We start from the raw sequence: 12,351 nt of genomic DNA on the forward strand, positions 1-12,351 counted from the left end.
CAGCTTGAATTTTAACTCGTGTGCTCACAGCCTTGGCTCTCAACAAGCTGCCCCATGGACATGATGTGTCGTTTCCACATCCTGCAGCCAGAAGAGGACTCCTCCTCAGCCGGGCGCGGTGACTCACACCTGTCATCCCAGCACTCTGGGAGGCCAAGGCGGGTGGATCACCTGAGGTCAGGAGATCGAGACCGTCCTGGCTAACATGGCGAAACCCCATCTCTACAAAAAAAAAAATTAGCCAGGCGTGGTAGCAGGCACCTGTAATCCCAGCTACTAAGGAGGCTGAGGCAGGAGAATGGTATGAACCCAGGAGGCGAAGCTTGCAGTGAGCCGAGATCGCGCCACTGCACTCCAGCCTGGGGGACAGAGTGAGACTCCATCTCAAAAAAAAAAAAGGACTCCTCCCATCCCTCCGTGGCTAATGTCTAACCTGGATTTTTGGACTTTAGGTTTACTTCTGTTGAACTGACCCAGTTGCCTTATTCTCAGTTGTACTGTGACATTTAGGTGAAGAAACCACTAAGGGCTGAGAGGAAAAAATAATCCTTCAGTGGCTGGAAGGCATGAAGTTATTTGCCAAGTTAAGGTGCTCTGGCTGGTGTGGTAAACACTGCTGCAACAGGAAAGCTGCCAGAGGCTCCATGAAGGCACCTGGGCATCACCAAGCCCAGGGACACTGTGCACAAATTTGATTTTAACATAGTCTTCAAATGTCACAAGTCTCTTGTTTTCTCCCCAACCATTCAGAAATGTAAAAAGCTGCGAATGGTTTGCCACCCCTGATCTAGGACCATGTCAGTCCAGAGAGAATCCAGGTGCTGAAGCAGCATGAAGCTTGCACCCCAGACCTTTTGGCTGGTTGCTGTTAGTGGAAAGAACACAGCATTGTGGTTAGCGCAGAATCTGGAATTTTCAGACCATCCATATGGCTGATGTTCCCCTCCTTTTGTCCTGATCATGAACCAGGAAGTGGCCAAGAGGAGATGAGGAGAGCCCAGGAGGAGGCAGGGTCAGAGTCTTTCAGAGCAGGGTTCGGAAGGCCAGGAACAGGAGCTGCAGGTAGTGCATGTGGATGCCTTGGCTCTTGTCCCATGGTTGGGCGGCCCAGAAAGCCTGAAGTAGAGAAAAAGCAATGCCTGTGCTAGACCTGAAGGCGACCACCTGGCTAAGCACATTACCTGCCAAGACCCTCATCAGCAGCCACGCAGCCCGAGGCAGGGACGTTGCACACATACTCAGCATGTACAGAAGTTCCAGTGTGGGTAGGGCGTGGCTGGAGAAAAGGCAGAGTTACAGTGGACACTGATTTCGTGGCTGTGGAGAGCACCATCGCCCTTGCACACCAGGAGGAGCCCCTGAAGGGGCAGGTGGGAGGTCACCAGTCAGGGCTTTGCCCCCGGGAGCAGCACTGTAGTCGGGGAACACACTCGCAGCGTGTTGAGCTAAGCAGCAGCGGCTGGTGGTCACTCGGGCCCACCAAGGGGTCAGATCCCCGTCCACAGGCTGTAAAGACAAAACTCATGGGGACACAAGCACCCTGGACTCTGCTGTGTCCTTTGCCACCAGGGAAAGCTCTGGAACCTGCCAACACATGGACCAGCACAACCTGTTTCAACCTGATACAAATTCCCAAGTTGCTCTTGGGTTAGGCAGCTGAGGCTGCCACGTCTCAGTGACCCTGCCATGGTGCCTAACCAGTGCGGCATGACCCAAGCCAGCAGTCACAAGCCCTGGCGTGACTTGTGTCCCTCTAGGCCACATGTTTGGGAGGAAGGGATCACAAAGTGTCCCTCCACTGGGGATGGGGGCCTTTGGGGCCCAAATATTTCTGTGTAATTATTGGCAGTGGCACCAAAAATCAGCAGGTTCCCCTGGAACTCCTTCATACCTGAATGACCAGGACTGTGGAGACAGGCTTGAGGTCTTGCTGTTGGCCTCATGCCTGTGAATATCAGCCTTAATTAGATGCTGTGTGAGAAAATCAAATGGACAAGGTGCCAGCCTATTAGATTAGGGTTGAGCAGCAGATTCACATGAAAATTCAATTTCAGCAAAAAAGCATCATGCCTTGAGCAGATTACTGCAAGCCACCTGCCATCAGTCACACCTCCCTCCATGTTCCTGCATGTGCCAAGAACCCCACCATGCTCCACCTGGGCCACTTCTCAAGGTTGTGTTGGCAGCAGAAAACCTGAAGGGTGAGGTAATGGCTCCCCAGCTCCCAACAGAGCAGGCTCACTCCTCACCTCCAGATTTCTCAGCTGTGCCTGCATCTGCTGCGCCTCTGTGTCATGGGAATGGTGGACAAAGGGAACCGATAGGGCCCTGAAAACCGCGGTGAGTAATCTGCCTCCCGTCCCCTCCTAGATGGAGCAGCTACAGGATTTCTCATGAGCTTCTACAAAGAATAAAATCTCAGACCCTCAGGCAGTTTTTGTTTCAGGCTTAGTTTTAAGGAAAGCTGTCCCACAGCATAAATTACATCCAGACCTGTAAAGTGGAGCAACTGGGGTTCTCCTCCCTGATCCTGCTTCTCCTCCCATCTGTCCTTTTGCCCTACGGTCTGCTGGTCTGCCCCTATTGCAGCTCAAGTTCTTTTCCCTACCATCGTTTTCCCCCACTTCCTCTCCCCAAGTTCTCCCCAGAGTCCTCCTTCCCCACTCCGCCACCTTCTTCCTTCCCCACTCCCTCACCCCAAGTTCTTCGCTCGAACATCTTTCCTTCCCACCATCTTTTTTCCCCACTCCCTCTCCTCACCCCTTCTTCTCAGGTTCTTCTCCCCATGTTTCCCAACCACTTCTTTCCACCCCCTTTTTGTCTTTTTATTTTTTGAGACGGAGTCCCACTCTGTCACCCAGGCTGGAGTGCAGTGGCGCGATCTCAGCTCACTGCAAGCTCTGCCTCCCAGGTTCACGCCATTCTCCTGCCTCAGCCTCCCGAGTAGCTGGGACTACAGGCGCCCACCACCGCACCCGGCTAATTTTTTTTGTATTTTTAGTAGAGATGGGGTCTCACCATGTTAGCCAGGATGGTCTCGATCTCCTGACCTTGTGATCCACCCACCTTGGCCTCCCAAAGTGCTGGGGTTACAGGTGTGAGTCACCGTGCCTGGCCCATTTTTTCTTTTTCCTCCACTGTCTGTATTTCCTCCTTACCATGTCCCCCCCCCCCGCCAAAAAAAGTGGGGCAACTGTGCCGGTACAAGACAGTCATCAGCCTGAGGGCCTGTGCACACACGGGTGTGCTGGAGGCACTGGCATGGGCAGGGGCGGGTGTACTAGCATTCACCTGCGTGCTCGTTCTCTGACGGGCACGGTGAGACGTGTTCTTCTACATTGTTTCCTCTCAGTGTCCTCTCACAGTGCATGTTTTCAGATACGCAAATAAGGCTCCGAGTTTCAGGAGGGCAGTGATGTCCTGGGTCACACAGCAAGCCCCTGGGACACAAGTGTGAGCTCAGAACCCGTGCTGCAACACCTTGCTTCTGTGCCTGGCACAGGCATGTGCTCCATGAATGCCAACCGCACCAGCAGTGGTGGTGTGTGCCTGCTAGCCCGGTCTGCCTCTCTGAAGAAGGGGATAGGGCTGGGCCCTTTGGTCCTGGGTGGCTGGGTTAAGTTCTAAGGTAAGGATCTAATGTGAAGTTGAATTCTAGGCACTCTTGGACCTCCTCCAACATGAGCTAATGCATTTCCTTATTGTTGAAGCCAGTGTGAGCCATTGATCCTTAAGGGGAAACAGTTGAGGTAAATTATTTTAACCTACTAAGTCTAGCAGTGCTCGTAGAGCCTTCCTTGTGCCGCTTCCTCATTCACAGGGACCTGTGAACTCAAACTGCAGACTGCACCCTGGGTGTGAGGGACACAGGCTTTATTGAACAGGTTAAGGTCAAACATTTCAGCAAATTAACATACATTTTATATGAAGTTGGATTTTTTTTTTTTTTTTGAGATGGAGTCTCGCTCTGTTGCCCAGGCTGGAGTGCAGTGGCACGATCTCAGCTCACTGCAAGCTCTGCCTCCTGGGTTGATGCCATTCTCCTGCCTCAGCCTCCCGAGTAGCTGGGACCACAGGTGCCCGCCACCTCACCCAGCTAAATTTTAGTAGAGAAGGGGTTTCACTGTGTTAGCCAGGATGGTCTTGATCTCCTGACCTCATGATCCGCCCACCTCAGCCTCCCAAAGTGCTGGGATGACAGGCGTGAACCACCGCGCCTGGCCTTATGTTGGGTTTTTTTGAGAGTAATTCTGAATCTTTGCCAACATTCTACATGTTTGTCAGTATAAATGATCCCATATAAAATAAGTAAGTTAAGGCTGTAGGTTTATTCACATATATACACATTTATACATATGTGGTTTATCCCGTGTGAATTTTTTGATGCTGGGTAAGCCGTGAGCTCCGATTAAAAGCTTTGCCACAGTCATTGCATTTATAAGGCTTCTCCCCGGTGTGAATTCTCTGGTGTATAATTAGGTGTGAACGCCACCTAAATATTTTCTCACAGTCTTCACACTGATGCAGTTTCTTTATAGTATTAACCTTTTTACGGCTCACAAAGGTGGACCCTTCCAGGGCATTCCCATATTCATAAAACCACTGGGCCCTAGTGTGTATTCTCTGGTGTTCAATAAGATACGAGCTCCGGCTGAAGGCTTTTCCACATTCACTGCACTCATAGGGCTTCACTCCTGCATGAATTATCTGGTGCTGGAAAAGGGTTGAGTTTTGACTGAAGGCTTTCCCACACTCATTACATTTATAGGGCCTCTCTCCAGTGTGAACCCTTTGATGTATTGTAAGCTGTGTGCTCATGCTGAAGGCTTTTCCACACTGGAGGCACTCATAGGGCTTCTCTCCTTTATGGATTCTCTGATGGTAAATAAGGCTGGAACTCTGACTGAAGGCTTTTCCACAGTCATTACACACATAGGGTTTCTCTCCAGTGTGGATTCGCTGATGCTGAATAAGGTGTGAGCCCTGAACAAAGCCTTTGCCACACTCATCACATTTAAATGGTTTTTCTCCAGTGTGAGTTCTCTGATGGCGAATAAGTCGTGAACTACAACCAAAGGCTTTCGTACACTTGTTGCATTTATAAGGCTTCTCTCCAGTGTGAATCAGCTGATGCTGACTCAGGCGAGAGATCCACCTAAAAGCTTTCCCACACTCATCACACTTAAATGGTTTCTCTACAGCGTGAATTCTCTGATGTGCAACAAGGCTTGGACTGTCTGAGGCTCTTAGAATTTGAGCTTTCTCCCCAGTGTGCATCCTTTGATGCTGGGCTAGGGTGGAGCTCTGGCTGAAGGCCTTCCCACACTCCTTGCAAGGGTAGGGCCTCTCCCCAGTGTGAGTTCTCTGGTGTCTAACCAGCTGCGACTGCTGACTGAAGGCTTTCCCACATTCACGACAACCATAGGGCCTCTCTCCTGTGTGGATTCTCTGATGGTGGATGAGGCTTGAGCTCTGACCAAAGGCTTTTCCACATTCCTCACATCTGTAGGGCTTCTCCCCAGTGTGAATTCTTTGATGCTGAATAAGTTTTGAGCTCAGGCGGAAGGCTTTTCCACACTCAGTGCATTTAAAGGGTTTCTCTCCCGTGTGGATTCTCTGATGCTGATTAAGCTGCGAGCAGAGCCTGAAGACTTTCCCACACTCTGCACATTCATACGGCTTCTCTCCATGACAGTTATTTGGATGTTTCCCCTGCAAGCAGTCAGATAACTTTTTTTGGCATTCTCGACATCTGCTAATTTTCTGTGTATTGATTTCCCAATGCAGAGCAATGTCTGAAGTGGCTCTGAAGCCTTTGCCACACCCCTCGCATCTCTGGGACGTCCCTTCTGCACTCTCTCTCTGACTTTCAAGAGGCTGACAATCCAGGATGCTGCTTCCCAGATCCTTACATCCCTGGGCAGCGTCCTTGATGAAGGTCTTGGGAACCACAGTCTCCTCATTCAAACAGTTATTCTGGAAGGTAGAGCCTGTCACTCTCAGCCCAGGACTGCCCAAATGACTGTCTAACCAGACCTCAGAATCAGAAACGTCTCCAAAGCCAGGATTCTGAGGAAAGTCCCGTGGGGAGATTCTGATGACTGTCCCGTAGGATTCCGGTTTTAGGATGTCCATGTCCTCACAGGACTGCTCATTTTCAGTCCTAATCGTAGAATCTGAAATAAACAGGCACAAAGACGTTCCTTAGGCCTTGTGCTCAGAGAAATGACAAGACCACAAATGCGGGGGCCGGGAATCAAGGCTCCCAGGACGGCTGCACTGAGCCCTGCGAGGCCCCAGGTGGAAGCGTGCAAGAGAAGGTGCAGCCTTTGGCAGTTCTCAGATCTTGTTTCATGCTTTTTACTTTGTTCACTCGTTCAATAGCAATGAAGTGTTCATCATGCACTGGGCAGAGTGCTGAGAGCAACACGGTCTACAGCGGGACTGGGGTCTGTGAGCAGAGAGATCCATCCTACAGGGCACTGGTGTGGGGCAAAGTCCATGCAGAGGCAAAGAAGACAAAGCGAGACCGGAAGGGTGGGTAGCTACCATGGGCTGCGGGGTCAGGGGCTCCAGCATCCCAGCTGGTGAGGAAACAGTACAGGGTCTGAGTTCTGAATGGAGTTCTGAATGGAGGGCATGGATTGTGACGAGGAAAATGGGGCTGGAAGAGCTGCCAAGGGACTTAACTTGGTGAGCTCAGAAAAGCACTGGGCACCTAGGCCGTTCATGGCTACTCCCTGGGGTGGGCTTCTCTGAACAAGACCCAGCCCCCTCAGCTGCCTCCTGGCTGCTGCCAACTCACACCTGGCCACCTCCCCTGCTTCTCCCTGGGCTGTGCGTGGCCACCCCTCAAGACCACACTGACTTCTTCCCTGGGGCTGCAACTTTCTGGAGGCCCCCAGGAGGCCTTCCAGACATCTGCGCTCTTTCTGGACTCTCCAAGTAAGCACAGGCTTCTGTCCTACTCTGTAACCCTCGAGGGCACCTCTGCTGAGGTCAGACATCTCCCTGATGTCCGTGATCACAACCCTGACAGGACGCAACCACAACACACGGCTATGGTCATGACAACCACGGTCCCCACAACGACACAATCATGTTCACACCCACGACCACGTGGCCACAGCTATAACCAGCCCAAGTCTACCCCACATGAATGCACAGCCCAGTTACAGGGCTTCAAGCTTCGGTTCCTGCCCACTCCTAACCATCAGTGGTGAGTCTCCGGCTTCCAGGGACCTCTAAAGGTCTTCCTGTCAGTCCTGGAGAGTCAGAGCAGGCAGCCGTTTCAGCTTCACTGTGCAGCAGGGACGCTCAAGGGCTGTGAGGACAGGAGGCATCCCTAGGCCTGGTCCTCATGTGCTTCTTTCCCTGCACAACCACACCACCTCAGAATGCCTGTCCTTCAACAGGGCTCGCTTGGCACTCCTCCCAAGCCTTCCCCTGCTGTGAAGATAAGAGAGCAGGGTGGCCAGGCGCGGTGGCTCATGCCTGTAATTCCAGCTACTTGAGAGGCTGAGGCACAAGAATCATTTGAATCTGGGAGGCAGACGTTGCAGTGAGCCGAGATCATGCCACGGCACTCCAGCCTGGGCAACAGAGACTCCATCTCAAAAAAAATAAAGCAGTGGCAGAGAGAGCAGGGCCAGGTTGACAGCAAGGCTTTGTTGGTGGGTGCCAGGAACCACCCACCAGGGGGCATGGTGGTGGTCAAGAGCGTGGGGGTGCACAGCTGGGACCTGGCCCCTCACCCACTGCTCTGGGCCAATATTCTTCAGTATCTGATGCTGACTGTACCAGCTAGAGACAACTAACATATCTGGGCATTTCCACCTTATTCTGGTTTTGCGCTGCTGCTTGTTTTATCTAAGAGGCCACAACCCTGCCCTGGACTCTCGGATCTGCAAGCAAGTGCTGGGTGCATCAACAGCAGCTCTCACCTACTGTGGGATTATATTTTTGGTTGATGCTTTATCACAGTAAGGACCACCTGCTACATGTAACCACTAAACTAATTCTGCCAACTGGAGCTGGCTTTTCTGCCACAGCACCCTCTTTAAACTCTCCTGTCCGTGTTGGAAATATTTTAATGGGCGGCTCGATTTTAATTGGGCCACCTTATAGCTGAACCTCCTTCTTAGGGAGGCTGAGCAGAAAGGATAACATGGGAGTAGCCAGCAGAGCCAGTGAGGCCAGGGTTCCTGACCACTGTTCCCACATGCAGCCTTCCTGGGTGGCTGAAAGGCCCCAGGGTGTGAAGAGGCTCAGACACCCTCCTTGTCCTTTGAAGCTGCCCAGGGTCATATGAATGGAAGGAAGATCACAGCCTGTACTTTTTTTTTTTAGACGGAGTCTCGCTCTGTTGCCCAGGCTGGAGTACAGTGGAGCGATCTCAGCTCACTGCAAACTCCGCCTCCCAGGGTCACGCCATTCTCCTGCCTCAGCCTCCCAAGTAGCTGGGACTACAGGCGCCTGCCACCTCGCCCGGCTAATTTTTTGTATTTTTAGTAGAGACGGGGTTTCCCCGTGTTAGCCAGGATGGTCTCCATCTCCTGACCTCATGATCTGCCCGCCTCGGCCTCCCAAAGTGCTGGGATGACAGGCATGAGCCACCGCACCTGGCCCCACAGGCCCTGCTTTTCACAACTTTGGACTGTCCAACTTGCTTCCCGAGGCCCCTCCAAGCCGGTGGCTTCTGTGGGGCCTGGTCCTGCCATGTGCAGGAGTGACTGTGGCAACCCAGCAGCAACTGAAGGGGAGGGGAGGGGCTCCCTTTCTGCAGTTGAGATGCACGCTGACCCATCTCCCTTGTCATGTGGCCGGAACACCAGCAAAGCAGGGAAGCAGAGCACCAGGCCAGGCGCCTGCCCAGCAGGAGCTCATGCTGGAGGCCGCGGGTGCCCTGGTTAGGGCTGAGGACCCCAAGATAGGCTGAAGTCCTAACTTGAAGCACCTCAGAATGTGACCTTGTTTGGAAACACGGTCGTTGCAGATGTAATTAGTCACCATGAGGTCACTGGGGTGGCCCCAACCCAGCATGACTGGTGTCCTTCTAAGGAGATGGCCACATGATCGCAGACACGCAGGGAGAGGCAGCCGTGTGAAGGAGTCAGAGATCAGAGTGAGGGATGCGTCCAAGGAACCCAAGGACTGCCAGAAAACCACCAGCTGCCCGGAGAGGCAGGACAGGATCCTTTCTAAAGACTTCACAGGGAGCACAGCCCTGCTGACCCCTCGATTTCAGATTTCCAGCCTCCACGGCTGTGAGACAATAAATTTCTGTTGTTTTAAGCTTCCTAGTTTGTGGTTCATTGTTACAGCAGGCACAGGAAAGTAAGGCACTCCTGGAGCCTGAGAAGGCCTGAAGGGAGCTACCTCAGAGAATATGCTTACCTGAGGAGAGGTTACTGAATGCCAAACCTAACCCTTCACTTGGATCCGTAGGTTTGTATCTTTGCTTAACAAAAGTATGAGTAAAATTAGAAATAGAACAAAATGTGACATGATTTCAAAAACAAGCTCTGTTTTTGCGGAAATGCATGGGTTTTTGTGTCTTGGCTCTTCTTCAGTTTGGCCTCTCCTAAGGCAGCCCCACAACGGGTCTATGCTCCCTTCTACGTGCTGGACGCTGCTTCCCCAGTGGCATTCCCAGGGATCCCAGCGTAGCCCCCGTGACTCACCCACAGCTGCCCAGTTGTGAGGCCCCTCCTGCAGTTTCTCCTCACCCCAGGGCTTCTCTGTGACGGGGTCTAAGTCTTACCTGTCTTGGAGGTCCTTGGTGCCTCTGTCCCCTCTGCTCCCTGCAGGTCAAGGACCCATGGCTCCTCTCCCTGCTCCAGCCGGGAGATCAGCTCAGGCTTGAAAACTAGGAATCCTGCTGTGTGTGCGGCAGAGAAGACAGTGTCAGCATGACAGGGAGCGTGCAGCGCAGGGTTAAGCCTTCCCCAGTTTCCAAATGTAAAGGGGCAGGGGGGCTACAAGGCACAGGCAGAGCCCCTGCAGGGAGAGAGAGGTGTGAAGGGTGGGGAAAATCTGGGGACACAGCAGCCCTTTCTGTTCAGATCTGTCCAGCTCCTGTAGCTAGACAGCAAGGGATACCTGACTCCCACAATCTCCAGGTGACCCTGTCACCAGTCTGCAAAGGACAGTCCGCCTCTACCCCTGGAACTTGGGAGAGAGAAGAAGCCCAAGCTTCACTCAGCAGAGCCGGGCCTGTCCCTCGGTTCAGAGAGCAGAGATGCTCCAAGAGGCCGGGGTGGTTACAAAATAAGATGACAAACAATGACAAATGGACACAAACGAGCAAATTTTGCATCAGAAAGCTCCAAGGTCCAATCTTCAGCCAGTGGCCTTCCAGCCTCAAGTCCCTGCACAACGGATGCCTCAGGGCCTGCCTCCCTCTCCGTAGACTGGGTGGCAGAGACCTGTGGGGGCCCACCTGGCACCCTGCCTTCTTGGGGCCACCTGCCCCCGTACCCTCTTTGTGCCGGTCAGTACAGAGATGAGCAGGTGATCCATGGGCCAGCCAAGGCCTCTGGTTGGAAGCTTCCTTCAGGGTTCCCCCAACTGGAAGGAAAGAGGCAGGCAGAGATTCCAAAGGCCTATAGCCAATGAGCTCAAGCCCCCAGATGCAGGCAGGACTCTGCACTCAACAGAAAATGCATATTCTCTCCAAGTACGTGTGGAACAAAGAAACACCCTTGGGTCAAGCCACACACTGAGTCAGACACAGCAAAGAACAGCACCACAGAACATGCACCCAGGCAAATGCAGTTCAGTATGAAATTGACTACAAAATGTGGCTTAGATGCAACTAGATACTTGGAAACTAAATGATAAATTACTAAGTGGCAACCATATTTATTATGAGTCAGAATTTACAGGAAGCAGCCCAAGCAGCATGTAAAGATAAAATGTGATTGAGAGACATGGTCTTGCTCTGTCACACAGGCTGGAGTGCAGTAGCACCATCACAGCTCACTATCGCCTAGACCAGTCCTCCCGCCTCAACCTACTGAGTAGCTAGGACTACAGGTGCATGACACCACACCCAGCTAATTTTTAAATTCTTTGTAGACATGTGGTCTCGCTATGTTGCCCAGGCTAGCCCCAAACTCCTCGGCTCAAACAATCCTTCTGCCTCAGCCTCCTAAGTAGCTGAGATAATAGGCATATGCCACTATGCCCAGAAAAATTTTATACTTTTAGATACATTTACTAGAAATGAGTATTTTAAAACACAAATGAGGTAAATAATAAGTTCAAGAAGTTGAGAATGGCCAGGTGTAGTGGCTCACACCTATAATTCCAGCACTTTGGGAGGCCAAGGTGGATGGATCACCTGAAGGTCAGGAGTTCGAGACCAGCCTGGCCAACATGGTGGGAGTATCACTGGAACCCAGGGAGTCCAGGCTGCAGTAAGCCACTGTGCTCCAGCCTGGGCAACAGAGCGAAACTCTGTCTCAAAAAACTAAAAAAGCAAAACAAACAAATACCACACACATCAAACTCACATAAAGAGGAAGAAAATAATAAATCTGGGGCAGGATTCAGAGAGATAGAGAACAAAGACATATAAAAACATCCTCCAACCCAACCCCCCGAAAAACACAAACCCAAAAGCCAGTTCTTTGAAAACACGAATATGAGAGTCTCATGACAAAACCAGTCAGGGTCAACATAGCGAGAAGATGCTACCAAAACAGAGAGAATAAGAGAAACAATTACAAATATAACAGAGTTAAAAAAAAAAAAAAAAAAAAGGAAATGCCAGGCAAGGTGGCTCTTGCCTATAATCCCAGCATTTTGGAAGGCTGAGGCAGGATTGCTTGAGGCCAGAAGTTTAAGACTAGCCTGGGCAACATGACAGACCCCAACTCTACAAAGAAGGGAAAAACATCTGGGCATGGTGGCACACACCTATAGTCCCAGCTACTAGAGAAATTCAAGTGGAAGGATCACTTGAGCCCAGGAGTTCAAGGCTGCAGTGAGCTATGATCACATCACTGTACTCTAGGCTGGGCAACAGAGCAAGACCCCAACTCTTAAAAAAAAAGACAAAGGAAATATAAATGCATAAATGCTAATCCAAGACTTTCCTTCCCCAAAAGCCCAAGGACCAGATGGTTTTACAGATTAGTTCCACCAAGATCTACTTGTATGCCAAATGCCATTTATCAAACATGTCAAAACTATACAAAGACAAAACACAAAAAGAAAGATATAGGCTGGTCACAGTGGCTCACGCCTGGCAGATCATGAGGTCAGGAGATCAAGACCATCCTGGCTAACATAGTGAAACCCCGTCTCTACTAAAAATACAAAAAAATTAGCCAGACGTGGTGGCGG

The 12,351-nt window shown here is 51.4% G+C and overlaps 1 protein-coding gene across 4 annotated transcripts in view; it reads right to left on the reverse strand.

The window, feature by feature from the left end:
• Window positions 1-3,858: 3,858 nt before the first annotated feature.
• The window catches only part of LOC105508955 (zinc finger protein 7), a 47,977-nt gene continuing 39,484 nt past the window's right edge, over window positions 3,859-12,351 (reverse strand). The window contains exons 6-8 of one of the 4 annotated variants that reach the window (XM_011937993.1): window positions 8,648-8,664; window positions 4,641-5,631; window positions 3,859-4,481 (exon numbers count right to left, since the gene is read on the reverse strand). In XM_011937993.1, the coding sequence (XP_011793383.1) occupies window positions 4,363-4,481; window positions 4,641-5,631; window positions 8,648-8,664 (1,127 nt within the window). In that variant the 3' untranslated portion in view covers window positions 3,859-4,362. Of the gene's footprint in view, window positions 6,177-8,647; window positions 8,665-9,763; window positions 9,881-12,351 lie in introns of all 4 variants that reach the window. The other 3 variants (XM_011937992.1, XM_011937994.1, XM_011937995.1) reach the window with 3 other exon arrangements.

The sequence above is a fragment of the Colobus angolensis genome, unplaced genomic scaffold (assembly GCF_000951035.1).
Source record: "Colobus angolensis palliatus isolate OR3802 unplaced genomic scaffold, Cang.pa_1.0 Scaffold17, whole genome shotgun sequence".
NCBI classification, from domain to species: Eukaryota; Metazoa; Chordata; class Mammalia; order Primates; family Cercopithecidae; genus Colobus; species Colobus angolensis.